The sequence below is a fragment of the Tasmannia lanceolata genome, unplaced genomic scaffold (assembly GCF_043159265.1).
Source record: "Tasmannia lanceolata isolate RefF3 unplaced genomic scaffold, GAP_Taslan_0.1 ptg000003l, whole genome shotgun sequence".
Taxonomy (NCBI): domain Eukaryota; kingdom Viridiplantae; phylum Streptophyta; class Magnoliopsida; order Canellales; family Winteraceae; genus Tasmannia; species Tasmannia lanceolata.
The window spans coordinates 4,303,409-4,318,574 of record NW_027518680.1 but is presented as its reverse complement, the minus strand read 5'-3'; the positions used below and the strand labels follow the sequence as shown (position 1 = coordinate 4,318,574).

The 15,166-nt window shown below is 38.8% G+C and overlaps 1 protein-coding gene across 4 annotated transcripts in view; it reads right to left on the bottom strand.

Moving 5' to 3' along the window:
* Nucleotides 1-14,972, bottom strand: part of DEK1 (calpain-type cysteine protease family) — a 33,524-nt gene extending 18,552 nt beyond the window's left edge. For 2 of the 4 annotated variants that reach the window (XM_077357309.1, XM_077357293.1), the window contains exons 1-10: nt 14,644-14,972; nt 14,304-14,536; nt 12,097-12,347; nt 4,800-4,982; nt 4,511-4,658; nt 4,145-4,275; nt 3,855-3,969; nt 2,665-3,703; nt 2,056-2,166; nt 974-1,032 (exon numbers count right to left, since the gene is read on the bottom strand). In XM_077357309.1, coding sequence (XP_077213424.1) covers nt 974-1,032; nt 2,056-2,166; nt 2,665-3,703; nt 3,855-3,969; nt 4,145-4,275; nt 4,511-4,658; nt 4,800-4,982; nt 12,097-12,347; nt 14,304-14,428 — 2,162 coding nt within the window. In that variant the 5' untranslated portion in view covers nt 14,429-14,536; nt 14,644-14,972. The remainder of the gene's footprint in view (nt 1-973; nt 1,033-2,055; nt 2,167-2,664; nt 3,704-3,854; nt 3,970-4,144; nt 4,276-4,510; nt 4,659-4,799; nt 4,983-12,096; nt 12,348-14,303; nt 14,537-14,643) is intronic. The other 2 variants (XM_077357301.1, XM_077357317.1) reach the window with 2 other exon arrangements.
* Between the last annotated feature and the right edge of the window lie 194 nt (nt 14,973-15,166).

Genomic DNA, 15,166 nt, shown 5'->3' with positions numbered 1-15,166 from the left:
TTTCTCATTTTTATATATAAATCTGAAAAATCTTACGATTTACGATCCGATTTACGATTCGAACCCTGTTACGATTTACGATTCGATTCCGATTTTCAGAACCTTGCATATACCTATCTATCTATAATATAGAGTAACCATGTTTCTTTCCATTGTCATTCGTTCTCTCCAAGAAAATTTTTTATTGGAAAACCTTTTCCATGGAGAATTTTCAGCGGAATATTTCTATGGTAGATTTTTCTACGCCTCATGCATGGCATGGGTGGGGCCCATCATTTTACATTTGTTGAGGTCCATCATTTTATACCCATGCATAGCATGGGTGGGCCCCACCATTTTACAGCTCATGTTTTGATATGGTAGGAACCACTATCTTCACCCAAGGTCCAAACCCATGCATATGGTGGGGCCTTACATAGCGCAGCCAAGTCAACTCAGAAGTGGTGATATACAAGCACCAATTTTCACAAAATCAGCAATTTTATAGGATTCTTCAAATGTTCATATTGGTGATTTGGCTCTATCTTAATTTTTTAGTCTTTCTATATCATTTCAAATTTATTTTTTATCTAAAAAGATCCACAAACCTCTTACAATTTATTGCTCTATTTGACCGAACTCTACCAAGTTACAATTTTTAGACATTGCTGAAAATCGCTTGCCATACATGAGGTTAGACATTAGCACATTGCTCAGGAAATTGACATCCCTGCGTACTTCTGAAATTTCAATTTATGAGATATCAGGGCATCAGTGTTCTTCATAGCAAGAACAATTTGTACGGTTTTTTTCCTTTTATTAGCAATTTACAAGACAAAAAACTCCAATAAGACCAACATGTCAATAACATGTTGGTAACTTTGATATCACTTTTCTCATTAGCTAAATCATATGTCCATGTCGCATCAAAAGAAGATGGCTAAGGTTATTAGAAAAGTAAAGATCTAATCAAAGAGAGAAACAAGTAGCATACCTCAAGAAAGATAGTAGCAAACCAACACAGGTGCTCAACAGCCAGGCAATGAAGCCATACTGAAAATTTTGAACAAAATCAGAAACCATATTATCCCACAAATGATGGTGACTGAAAGTTTCAAAGATAGGCATAAGGAAATAGAAGCAAATGTATAAGTACATGTTGTGCAGAATACAGGAGGTCAAAATGTATACGATTTGAATGGCAGTGTGTCTATAAATAAAAAATCATCAGTAACGTTACAACCAAGACCAGTAAATTTCTTCTCCCCTGGATCTACAAAATATTTTCAAAAAAAAAAAAAATACAACCAAGACCTTCCACTTATATCAAATAAGGTTTTATATTCAAAAAAGAATCATTCAACTACAATTCACACTCAAATAGTTTGAGAAGAGAATTGTCCAAACATTTAGAACGCTTCCATAAAATAATTCTTCTGAATAGAACTTCAGAAGTTCATAATGAATTGAAAAATAACTAGATACAGGGACGAATTAGCATATGCATAAAAAAAAGAGCTCAAGTGGCCGGGAGTCAAAATCTAGTAGGCAGCATATGAATGTTAAACAAAATTGCACAACAAACAATTTTGAACCCTAATTACATCAAAATCGAACATCAGAATTTTTCTATGACAATACTGAGATACAGTTGCATGATGATCAAATTAAAATAAGAACCACTTGTCTCATAGACATAGTACTCAAAGGCATCCATCCTTCCAAAAAACAAAATGCTAGATGAAAACACATAAACAATATAGTACAGTACTGATCCTCTCAAACTAAGTTTAAGACAAGACTCAAGAGAAAAAATAGTTCCCACTCCAAACCCATTAAATGATCCACATGATTAAATCATAGTGGAGACATCAGTATCGAGAAACAATTCTATTCACAGAAAAACAAGCCTACACACATCACTCCAGGTGTCCGCACAAAAAAAAAGACATACTTAACTCATAATTTATGCCAAGAACCCAGCAAAACAAGGAAGTTTCAATGTCAAAAACTAAATGAATAATACTCAATATGAAATTAGAGTGAGTACACATGATTCTAGATCTGATTTTCTACCTTACGCGGTCTGGATGTCATGGCCATTTCTTCTGCTTGAAGAGACCGTAGAAAGGCCACAATTGAACACACAACGGGAGATAAAAGCAGCACTGAGAAGCCAAATTCAAACTGCAAATACAAAGTTTTGTTCTACACAATTAGCAGCAAACATGGAAAAAATGCCAACAATATATCATGACCAATAAGATTCCTTATGATACTGTAGTTAGGGGTGCGACTCGGGTTGGTTTCAACCTGACGGGAAAAATAGTCGGTTCAGGTTGGGTATCCTTCGGGTGAGGTTCGGGTTTGGTTTGAGTTTTCCCAACCCGGGTTGAGTTAGGGTTGGGTTCGGGTTGAGGGCTTGGGAAACCCGACATTTTTTATCATTTTTTTAGTAAGCTTAAAAACTCTGGTTGGGTCGGGTCAGGTTCGGTCAGAAAAAAGTATTCCTCAGGTCAGGTCGGGTTGGAACTCAGGTCGAGTCGAATTCGGTTTGAGTAAATGGTTCTTCGGGTTGGGTTCGGGTTGGCCTCAACCCGACCCAACCCAAACTGAGTTGCACCCCTAACCGTAGTCAAACTGCCAGGGTAGCAGGTGCTATGAAATGGAAATCCCCATTCTCACCTGTTCATGGGTAGCATTTATCATTTTTACTGTCTTTGGACGAAAAATTTCAACTATAACCGTCTCAAGGATGAAGATAAAACTGAAAAGAACCCATGCTCGCTCTGGGGTACTGGCAATTTGACGAAAAACAACTCGGGAAATTTCAAGCCATTTTTCCAAACCCTGCCGCCTCAATTCTTCTGATAAAGATATTTGTATGGGCATGACATTGTCCAAACTATTTGAATCAGTGGCAACAACATCTGCAGTTCCGCGATGATCCCTATCTGCATCAAGACTACTTCTTTGCAATAATGCTAGAATGGTTGGATCCAATCCCTTCTCCTTCAACATCACTGCAAAATTAGGATCCAGACCTTTATCTTGTAGTAGACTAGCCAGTTCCCGATCTCCTCGCCTTGCCTTCCTTTTCAACATAGATGTAACCCTAGGATCATTCAGACTTTCCTGGAAAGCGAGAGCTAAATTCAGATCCAGTGCTTGTTGATTTGCGGAAGTCGTGCCCGACGTGCTAGACTCACATCCTTGGCTTTCTATACCACCACTAGAACAAACCACAAAAGAGTTATTGTTATCAGATTGTCTATCAGCAAAAGGTGGGGCCCCCCCTTCAGATTCCTGAACAACTGAACGACAAGAACTGCTACGCAAAGCCAAACTTGGTCTTCCACTATCTATGCTCTTATCACTAGTCACGCCTTCATGAGAGCTATTAGCACCACCCAGAACCATAGTAGGCCAATTACTACCATCACCACCACAATTCACAGAACTTCTACACATTGCCTCAATAGCATTACCGAGTTGACCCGCTTCGACACTACTACTACGTTTTGCACTTGAACCACAGCCTTCAGAAGAGCTAGATGAACTGTTTTGTCCCTTTCTTCGAAATCCTTCCCTCAGGCGAATCACTGTACTCTGTAAAGCATCTCTCCTTGCGGCTAACGGGTTTATAACAGATAGATGGCGAGAAACAGCAGCACCTAATAGCACAGATGCTACAACCGCATAACTAATACAGTGTCCCAAATACCTGAGGAAGCGAGATAAATGAAAGGAACCATGATTTTAGGGTATTTTAATTAGAAATAAATATGATTACAGGTAATAAGCGTGAAAATAATTAACTGGGATGACTCTATTCGAAAAAATAATTAACTCAGATGTCAAAGGCTAGAACAAACCAATAATGCACCCCAAAGCAGATGAGAAAAACACGGGATGCTCCAGCAACAAACAATGCTGCAACTCGACTCTTGAGAAGCTTAAACCCAAACAAGCACACACCCATGTTCCAGTCTGTGAAAAGTTAAACATAAGGTGAAACACATGAGCACCAGATCACATCATACCTATATAATAGATAAATAGGGGAAATATATGAGCACCATATTACATCGTAATTATATAATATGGATTTTTTTTTAATGATAACTATATAATATGGATTATAAATGCCACAAGAAGTACATACCAAGAACAACAACAGCAGCTGATGTAATGGCCCCCAACCAATATTCCTCCTTTGCTGTCAGACCATACAAGATGGAGTATACAAGGAGTACAACCAGTGATCCAAGATAAAGAAGCCCAAGATGTGAAGCCCTACAGGAACAGTTACAAATTTGGGGGGAAAAGGTGGCAAACAATGGAAACTAAGTTAGGAAGGAACCATCATATCCAATGGATAGGAAAAGGTGATCCTCAACTAGACATAAGAACTACTGAAATAGGAAAATTCAATTTAGATAGAAACAAGATAGCATTAAAAAAAAACTCCACGACATCATTTAAGATAAAGTAGATTAGCAGATCCAAGAAACAAAGAGTAATGTCTTGCCTGTTGGATTTTTGAGTATATAAGTCGTTGGGATCGGGGGGTTCTTGTAGGCAAGGCACAGGACCAACTTCAACACAATCAGAATAAGCAAATTTGTAGGACAGACGCACATATTCATCCACGTTTAAGCCAGTTCCTGCAAGATGAACTTTCAAGATATATTCAAATTAATAGGCATGGCAATTTTATAGACACTCGTATAATAAAAGAATGATTTTGTAACTGTGTATCATGTCAGGAAATCACTTAAACAAACACAACAACAAACAAATGAGAAAGAAATCATTACCATTAAATATCATTCTGCAGATAAAGAGCATGTTGATTGCTAATGCTACTGCTGATACGCCAAAGAAGAAGCCAGAAGGTGAATAGCGCTCAGATGCACTTGAACCTGCCGTGACATACACCGCACAAAGTTCATATGCACAGAGAAGAGCTACTGCCAATAGAAGAAGAATTGCAACCGCTCCTGTAAAAGAAAACAAAATGTAACTGAGCTTCACAACGAGGAAAAAAAGGTTTTCGACCTTGGATATATGCGGTGACAAATTTTTGAAATAGGATACAGAAGAGTTCCATTGAACCAACTCACAAAATAGCCTCCGTCCAAAAATATGTGGCAAAAATATTCAAATTCAAACATATTATGTGCTAACCGTAGAGCTTTATCAATTATCAAGAAGAGAAGTATAGAATATAGACGCTAAAAGAAAACATGAAAAGAAAAGGGTGAATTGTACAAGTACATGGTAGTACATAATGCAAATCAGAAAGTTACTTTTTTGAATGGTAAAGATAGCTTTATTAGAAAGGAAGGAAGAAAGACAGCCATGACCAAGGGGGTCGGAATAAGAAGAGAGTAGAAAGAGAAAAACAGGAAAAGAAGAAAAAAAAAAAAAAAAAAGAGCCCTCCAGGGGGGAGGAAATAAAAAGTCTCTAGAGCCTCTCTGCCCACACCCGTCAGCGCTAATATGTCATCATCGTTGTTCGCCGATCTCAGCACATGATGAAAGTGGACATGAAGGTCTGCTACTTGCTCCTGGATCTCCTCTATGATGGCATCAAATGTTCAAGGGTAACGTCGAGTGAGCCCCCCTCTACAATTAATATGCTTAAATCCCTCTCCTCAAATCCCTCTTCTCAGTTAATCTAATTACTTGCAACACGACTAATCTCAACTCCGCTTCATTGGAATATGTGATTCCGATGGGGACAGAAAAGCCCACCTAGTCAAACCCCGATTATTCATTAGAACTCATCAAACACTTGCAGGCCCAGGATTACCTAAACTCGAACCATCCAAGTTTAGCTTCAAAAAACCTTAATCGGGAGGGGACCATTAGGGAAGAGGGACTACCTTATTATCCCCACATATGCAAATCTCTCTCCAGCATCTCCATAAGTTGGTGCACGAGATAAACAAGAAACTTGGAAGAATCTTTACCCACGCAATAGTAAACGATATGATTTTAATAAATAGGCAATGCGGACTTTTAACCGGACCTCTAAAGATTCAATCATTTCTTTCATTCCAAATGACCCATAACATGGCTAACAGTAGGGGTGGTTATTCGGTTATAACCGAACCGAAATAACCGAAATTTGATAACCGAAATAATTTCGGTTATCAAATTTCGGTAACCGAAACCGAACTGAAAATTTTCAAAACCGAACCGATTAAAAATTCGGTTATTCGGTTATAACCGAATAACCGAATAGTGGGAAAAAAAGAGGGAAAAATGCAAAATCTTGGTTTCGATCGGAGGGCTAGGATCATCCAATCGAAATGATTTTTGGAGCACAATCTAATTAAGTTGTGATCAATCAAATGGACGGTTTTGATCATCCTTTGGAGTGCCCGTATAACACTTTTTTTTTTTTTTAAATAATAATTTTTATCATTATTTCGGTTATTTCGGTTAACCAAATTGTTTTTTGAGATAACCGAAACCGAAACCGAATAACTGAAATTTGGCATCCATGAAAACCGAAACCGAACCGATTGATCTTCCAACCGAACCCAAATAACCGAACGAATTCGGTTCGGTCGGTTATTTCGGTTAAACCCGAATAATAAACAGCCCTAGCTAACAGCACAACACTCCATGATATCCTTCCCCTGCTCCTCCAAGGATCAAACATCCAACTATGAAGGAGATCTACCAACCGCTCTAGGAAGACTCGCGATAAACCAAACCTCCCACAAATTCAATACCAGAACTCTGTGGGGAACCTGCATTGTAAGAATATATGATCTACCAACTGTCCTGCCTCAATACAGAAGGCACAATGATCAATTATTAGCATCTAGCGATTAAGAAGATGATTCGCCGTTTGAATTTTGTCTTAACATGTCCACCCGAACGCACACTCGGGTTGGAGCTGGAATACTCCACACTGGCTAGCTGCAAGGAGGAAGGATTATGGTTGAGAATTGAGATGAAGATAGAAGGATTTTACTGTGAATATCCAAGACGAACTCTTGACCCAAACCCTTTTGCCCTTACCTGTCTTCTTGATGCAACAAGATTCCAAACAGATTCAGCAAGGGAGCTATGCCATCCATTTTCCAATCAAATAACTTCCTCCTAAACTTAATTTTTCAGGAGATCGGATCCTCCTCCCACTGAAAAGACTCCCTGACAAAGGCATCCTTGTCTGAGGCCACCGCATACAAGTAAGAAAATACCACAGCCAAAACTACGCCCTCACACCATTGGTCGTGCCAAAACTTTATTCTATCCCATGTGTAAACTCTAAATCTGATCCCTTCCTCAAACTTATGCTTAATCTGCAAGATACCCGTCCAAACTGCAAGCCCCTTGCTCTTAAACCGATCATCATATGTCCACCTACCAGGATAGGATCCACAATTACTCTCAATCACCCTAGTCCACAGTTGGATTTTTCTCCCCCAAATCTCCATAACCATTTCCCTAGAAGAGCATTATTCATATTTCTCAACCTTCTAAAGCCCACCAAGCCTCCAGCTCTAATTGGTTTACACGCTTCACCCTAACTAACAAGATTTTTTTTTTTAATGGCGGTGAGTTCATTAAATAAAGGAAGGAGACCGAGATGGTCGATGCAAAAGCTGAGAAAACATCAGAAAAATTACAGATGAACATGACAGACAAAAATTCCAAACAAGAGGAAGAAGCTCAAGGAGGGAGGAAGTCTAACATCTCCAAATCTTCCTTGGACACCCCTTCCTTGATGAGCCGAACCGCCACCGCATTTGCAGATCGTCTGACGTGTTGGTAGTTCAAGACCAATTCTCCCACCCAGTCTTGAATCACGTCGAAGAACTAAGCAAGTCTCCATTCTCCCACCCTAACTAACAATATGAATCTTCCTTTTTCTCATCTAAACCACCCCATAAGAAATTCCTTTGAATTCGCTCAATCCAATTGATCAAGTTAATTGGACATCTGAAGACTGACAGAAATATATTGGAATGTTTGCAAGAACTGCTTCGACGAGCGTAATTCTGCCTCCCAACGATATCAGACCCCGCTTCCAAGAGGACAACCTTCTCTCCACTCTTTCGATAATCGGGTCCCAAACCTGCTTCTTAAGTTTCCCCTCGCCTAACAGAAAGCCAAGATAAGAAGTCAGAAATTGATCAACCGAGCATCCAATGAGACTCACCAAGCTTTTGGTCTCGCTCTTGGATAAGCGGACTCCAAATAGTCTAGAGATTTCAAACACCATTCAAAAAAAAAGTCAAGACTTCCCAAAATAGTACTTTGCACAGTAATCACTTCACAACGACTCATAAGTGCTTTAAAATTCAAAAACTTTCCTCCATTTGGCTAACTGAATACAAGAGTGTCGTCAGCAAACTGAAGACGAGACAAAACCATCCCTAGGCTACAAAAGGAAAGGGGAAAGAGAGTCTCGTTGCCTCAATCATCTGGATGACTTGAAGAAGACTTTAGGAGAGCTGTTCACCAGCATAGAAAACCATGCAGAGGTCACACATCTTCCAAACCAAGCCCGCCAATGATCACTAAAACTCATCCACCCCATCAAGTAATCAGGGCAATTTCAATTCACTCTATCATAGGCTTTCTCTATATACAATTTCTAAACTACCCCTCTTAAACCAGCTTTGAAGCAAAAATCCATTGTTTCATTGCCTATCAGAGCGCGCTATCTAAAAAATTACCTCTTGGACAAAAGCCGTTTTTTAAATGACAGGACAAAAGCCTATTGAGTGTTGGAAATGACTTTAGAGAGGATCTTCTTTAAACTTTCTACCAAAACTTTTGCCCGTACCTTGTAAATGTAAAGGCATCCCACCAAGTCGATCGGTCTGAAGTCCGAAACTTTGACAGACCCTTGGACTTTGGGAATCAAAGCAATAAACATGGCCCCCGTACTTCAACCCAACTCCATGCCGTCATAAAAGGGCCGGAAAAAGTCACACAAATCATCCTTCACATCTTCCCAACAAGGCAACAACACGGAAAGGTCATGAAGAATCCATCCGGCCCAGGAGCCAGATCTTTGCTAAGGGCAAAGAGACCTAGCCTTATTGCCAATTTTCCAAAGACAACCTATCACCTTCTCCAAACGATTCGAAATTAACTCCATCGGGTTTAGGTCTCTCCCCCTCCTCCACAGAGTATAGGGATTTATAGAAATCGACAATCTCTTTAATAAGGCAACAACACGAAAAGGTCATGCAGAATCCATCCGGCCCAGGAGCCAGATCTTTGCTAAGGGCAAAGAGACCTAACCTTATTGCCTCTTCATTGAATCGATTTTCCAAAGACAACCTATCTCCTTCAATCGATTCAAAATTAACTACATCGGGTTTAGGGCTCTCCGCCTCCTCTACAGAATATTGGGATTTATAGAAATCGACAATCTCTTTAACAATCACATCCTTATCTTTACTTAGCTCCCCATCTATTTGCAAGGTTGATATGAGGTTTACCCCTTCTCCTAGTGCTAGCAACGCCCATGGAAATACGTTGTCTTCAAAACCATCTTTTCTTAAGCCACTTGGATCAAGATCTCTGTCTTCAAAAAATTCCTCTTACAATACTAATCTCTTATGTTCCCCCTTGAGAGTTCACATCTCCACAATCCTATCCGCACCTGCTAATCCTTCTTCATCCTCCCTTTTTATCTCCTGCAACCGATTGAGGACCAAAGACTTTCTTTCCACCCTCGACCACTTCTTTTCCTGATTGCACTCTTTAAGCTTCTGTTTAGCATAACTGAATTTTTGAGAAATTCAAATCCGCCAGCCCCTGAAATCTAGCTTCATTCTACCACTCTCCCAGTCTCCTTTACATTCTGCGGGGTGGGCATCAGATTAGCAGGTATATAATTGTCGGAATGCCCTGGAACATTAGAGCACAAAAAATCTAAATGGAAGAAAAGATAGCAGAAGCTACCCGACCTATCTGCATTAATTAGTGATAAAACGTTTATTGACAGCGCCGAGCGCGAAAAGCAAAATCAATTCTCTTTATTGGGATCTTCAAGCCAGGCCAACTCGAAAGTCGAAACGGAAAGGGATAGGCCCCCATGACTTCAAGCGAGGATCCAGAAGCACCGCGCAATGATCGGAAATCGAATGAGGCATAGCGCTTGGGCACACGCCATGATTAAGGTCAGTCCACCTAGGGCATAGAGGAAATCGGTCGATCCTACTTCTGTTATTAGTCTATTACTAAACCACGTACATTGAGCCCCGCTTCAAGGGAAATCAACAAACTCATTCCTATTGATTAAGTCAGAGAACACCAACATGCTGGCATTTTTCTACTATTTTCAGCCCTTTCCTCCACAAATCAAAGAGTTACCACGCCACATGATTTGCAATTGTTATGGGTTATGATTCCCAAGGGGTGAGAAAATTCAGCATGCCAAAACTGAACCCACTATCTCCATAACTGTATAGAACTTATCGTAGAGTGTAGACTCACCATGTGAATGGTCAGACCCAAATGAGTATGTAGCCAGTTTATGGCATTAACACACATAATTGATATCCGAGAAAGCATTATCATTCCAACAATCTTAAACATTGAACAAGAGCCATTGCCACAGCCGTAGTACAGCACACATGGTCAAGGGGCAGTAAGAAACAAGCAATTTTCTAGAGTCAGAATAGCTAAAAGAACAATTTCTTAATGTCGGAATCTTTAAAAGCCAGCCACCATGATCACTAGCACAGTCGAGATTGTCATTAATGCAAATGAGGTTTAACATTAAGCCTTTTACCATCCAAAATAGAGTGGACCATAAAATTTAACCTATGTTTTGGCCGACACTTTGAATTCATTGCCGACACACACACATGTCCAACACGACACGCGTGTCCACACTTGTTCACATTCCTTTGGACACTTTTAAATGAACTAGTAGAAGTGTTACTTAATGTGGGCATGTGAACATTTTTTTGTAGCGTGTCAAGTGTGACATTCTGTTTTATTATTGAATATTATGTTTACCTCTTTTATTATTTATTCTTTTTTTTAACGGTTTTTATTATTTATTCTTCTTTTATTATAAACTCTTCTTTTACCTCTTCTTCAACTAATATTTGTTGTTATATCCCCTCCCCTCTTGTCCCAATACTATATTCGTTGTATCATATTGGTCTCCCTTTCTCGTTGTATATTGGAGACGGTCAAGAACTAGATTAAATTGATGAATACATTATTATTTGATTATCTCATATTTGTTTTAGATTATAGTTGATTAATTGTAAGATTTATTAGTTTGTTAAATGAATACCATATTTATATTGTTACAAATTATGATAGCAATCAATAATTTTATATGTACGTGTCACGATTTCTAGATTTGTAGATGTTTCCATGTTAGACAACTCATACCCATGTTGAAACTGGACACACGAATCCGTATCCACAAATCATGATTATATATACTTTATATCATAGCCGTGTCACTGTTTCTAAAATTTGGGGCTTTGCCGTGTCGACCCCGACACTCGTGCCCATGTCCACAAAACATAGAATTTAAAGCTAAGAGCCTAAAAGAGCTCTCCTCAAAGGGGCCAAAATAGAGTCTGCAAATCTTCCCACCTTTCTTCCTGACACACCAAAAACACATACATGTAAATTAAGTACACATTTGCATCGTGAATCAATACAACCACAACAACAAGCCACCAGTGCAACACAATAAGATTAAATCAAGAAAGAAAATTCAAACTACATGCCAGGGATACAGTTCAGAGCATCCGCGTCCATCAGCTATAGGACAAACCAGTGAAATACGGAAACATGTACAGCATGATTTTTTTTCAATGATAACAATTTTTATTTTTATTTTGAAATGGTCAATGATAACAATTACAAAAAGAATTATCCTAAAGACTGTTGAGAAACTCCAAGACAATCATTCACATGGCTAAGCCGACTAGATTTGGCCCTGCCAAGTCGAAGTAAAAACACCTTTGATTCGCTTGGATTAAAAAAATGCTGTGTCGATCATTGACCCACGAGTCAACTAAGTTTTAACTTGGGCAAGTTTTTGTCTGAGTACAAGTTTTTAAACACTAACTCAAAATAATAAAGATAGGAGAAGGTACATACTTGAGCTTTGCCATTGTGTCCTCCACCAGAGCATGATAGCATAAAATGCCAGCAAAAGAGCTGTACCAGCCATAATGACAGCCAGTCCAATTATATCGCGATTCAAGATTGTAATCAACCAGGTCCCCCAAACGATAAGCACCGCGATTGGAGAAAGGACAGCCATCCATGCAGAAAAAGACAGAAAAGTGCAGAGTGCACTTAACTGGGGGCCTTGTAGGATTTCTGGCCATTTTCTAGCAAATATCCAACTGAATATGCAAAACAAAACAAAGAATCGAAATATAAGCACCAAGAAATGAGTCAAAGATTTAATAGAAGTTACATTTAGGCCAATTGACAGAGTAAACCAAATGTGTAGGATTTAGGATTAATTGAAAAGGGAAGAAACCAATGACTTATAATGAAGCGGGTCTTAAAATCCCACATTTCAGATAGAGAAAAATGCAGCAATCTCCAAACAAAAGAAGATGAATAAATGAATTACAATGAACATCCCGAAGAAGCATCTGCCAATCATGTTTGACAAATGCAACAGAAAAATGATATTCCCCGTCATGAATTTAACACTAAGCAAGCATAAAGTATGTAGCCTTGATATGATATAATCGTACCTAATGTTTAAGAACGCGGCCTGTAGAACACAATAAAATCATTCAGTTTGCTTTCATAATCCTATTTTAGTTTTGTCAATTTATGACAACGCAGTGACATAAAGGTTCAATCAGTTTGTACTGTAGTTGACACAGAAAATACCGGCCTGACCACTTACTCCTATTTGACTTCCATTCCACTGTTTAGTTGCCACATTGAGTTTGGAACCCTGAATAGACTTTAATCATCACTTCTACCATTGCCAAAGTTATCAAGGGATCGCCTAGGTGATAACGGAGCAGTAGATCAGAAAATACCAGCCTGACCACTTACTCCTATTTGACTTCCATTCCACTGTTTAGTTGCCACCGTTGAGTTTGGAACCCTGAATAGACTTTACTGATCGCTTCTACCATTGCCAAAGTTATCAAGGGATCGCCTAGGTGATAACGTAGCAGCAGATGGACTATTCGGTACTTGTATTCCTATTTCTATGTAGTTTCTTCAGTCCGTTGTCAATACAGTGTACTACTCTACTTACATAGGATGTCAATGTAATGTCTTAAGGTAAATATGTCTCTTCTTTTTTTTGAAAATGGCAGCCAGTTTTATTGAAAAAAACAAGGGGGAGACCGAGATGGACCCCAAAATGAACGCAGGCATTAAATCAGATTCCCTCCAATAATTATAACCTCTAAAAATAGATTTTATTTTATTTTTGAAAATAACCACTAAAAATAGATGCATGCCAGTAAATATAATTACTAGATTCCAAATGTCATGCAATGAGTACCTGCCAGCACAGTGCGTGCATTAAATGTAGAAGCATAATCTAAAGGAATATTTTTACAGGTGTGCTCGTAATACGAGGAATACAAAAAACCTAAGATACCATTTCATCTCCACATTATTTCCATTAAAATAGAACAGCAAGGTTTCCAAAAGTAAACATATGAAGAATGTAGTTAGCTAAAATCCATGAATAACTAAAAATTGAGCACGAATATCATCAAAGTACGAACCTACCCACTGTGATCGAGCTAACTAAAATAACCCAATCCGCAGTGCCATGAAAGTGCGTGCCTAGTAAGGCTCATGCGTGACATGTGCAGGTATAATTTACATAAATATTTACAAGTGTGCTCCTAATATAAGAAATGCCGAAAAACTCGGGTCCCATTTCACCTCTGGATTACTGCTGGCAAATTTAAGCACCAAGATTTCCAAAATTACACATTGAACACTATAATTAGAAAAAAATCATGTAAGGAAACTAGCACTACTAAAATAGAGCGCAGATATCGTAAAAATTACACGTGTATCCACCACGATCGGGATCGAATCGAGCAATTAAACTTCTATAAAATTACACGTGTATCAACTGCGATCGAGATCGAATCACGCAATTAAACTTCTATATCAACAACAAACCCACCAAAACTGGGGTGAATATCACCAAACTACATACTTACAGAGCGCAGTCAAGCATTAACCGAATAAAGAAATTTTAATTTGGTTGCGAAAACGTTCGATCAAGCAAGAACATTTCCAAATTTACACAGTCAATCATATGGATAGAACAGAAAATGCAAAAAATAATAATAATAATAAACCTGTAAATCCGCCATGGACGCCAATTTACAGCCCAGAGGATGTAAACAGATAGAGAACTCAGAATGGAGAAAAGCGTCCCGGACACAACACAAGCCAGCATAATCCGACGCTCGCCTCCTTCCATGGTTCTTCCCCTTCTCTTTCAGCTCAAACCATAAATAAAAAATAAAAAAAGAGAAACCGCGAAAAAATAGTGATAAAAAAACACCCTTCTGCACAAGATGTAAACACCCTGATCGGAAAAAAAAACACAGAATAAAAACGCCAGTTATAAACCCTGGAAAAATGCCGATTTGAGCTGCAAAATAGTAGAAAATAGAGAAAAGATAGATCTTTTACCTTCCTTTTTATGCTGTTTTAGCTGCCAAAAAAACAATAGAAACTTTTAGCAAAAATGAACAGGATTCCCATGGATTTTATAAGGATTACAAGCTGAGAAATAGAAAATACAGTGAAGGAGGGATGGGAAGGTGACTGAAATTAGGGTTTCTGTAGAGAAGAGAGCTGAGAGTGGAGCTAGGGTTTTGGCTTCTTCTTCTTTTTTTCTACTTCTCTTTCTTCTCTGTAAAGATTTCCGAAACCCTACACAGAAATAGTATAGGGTTTTCCCAGAAAATGAGAGGCAAACCCAAAAAACAGGGCGAATCGAATCTGAGTTGCGGAAATGATAAATGAGAGAGAGAGAGGGAGAGAGAGAGTCTAAAATAATAATTAAATAATAAGCTACTACTGTTACTCGCGCGACTTATTTCTACACGTTGCTCACTATCCGCTGTACTCCCGAACACGTGGCATGTGTGGATGGGCCTTAATAGTAATATTATACTGCAATCTCGTCCATCCAATCAGTGAGGTCAAATTA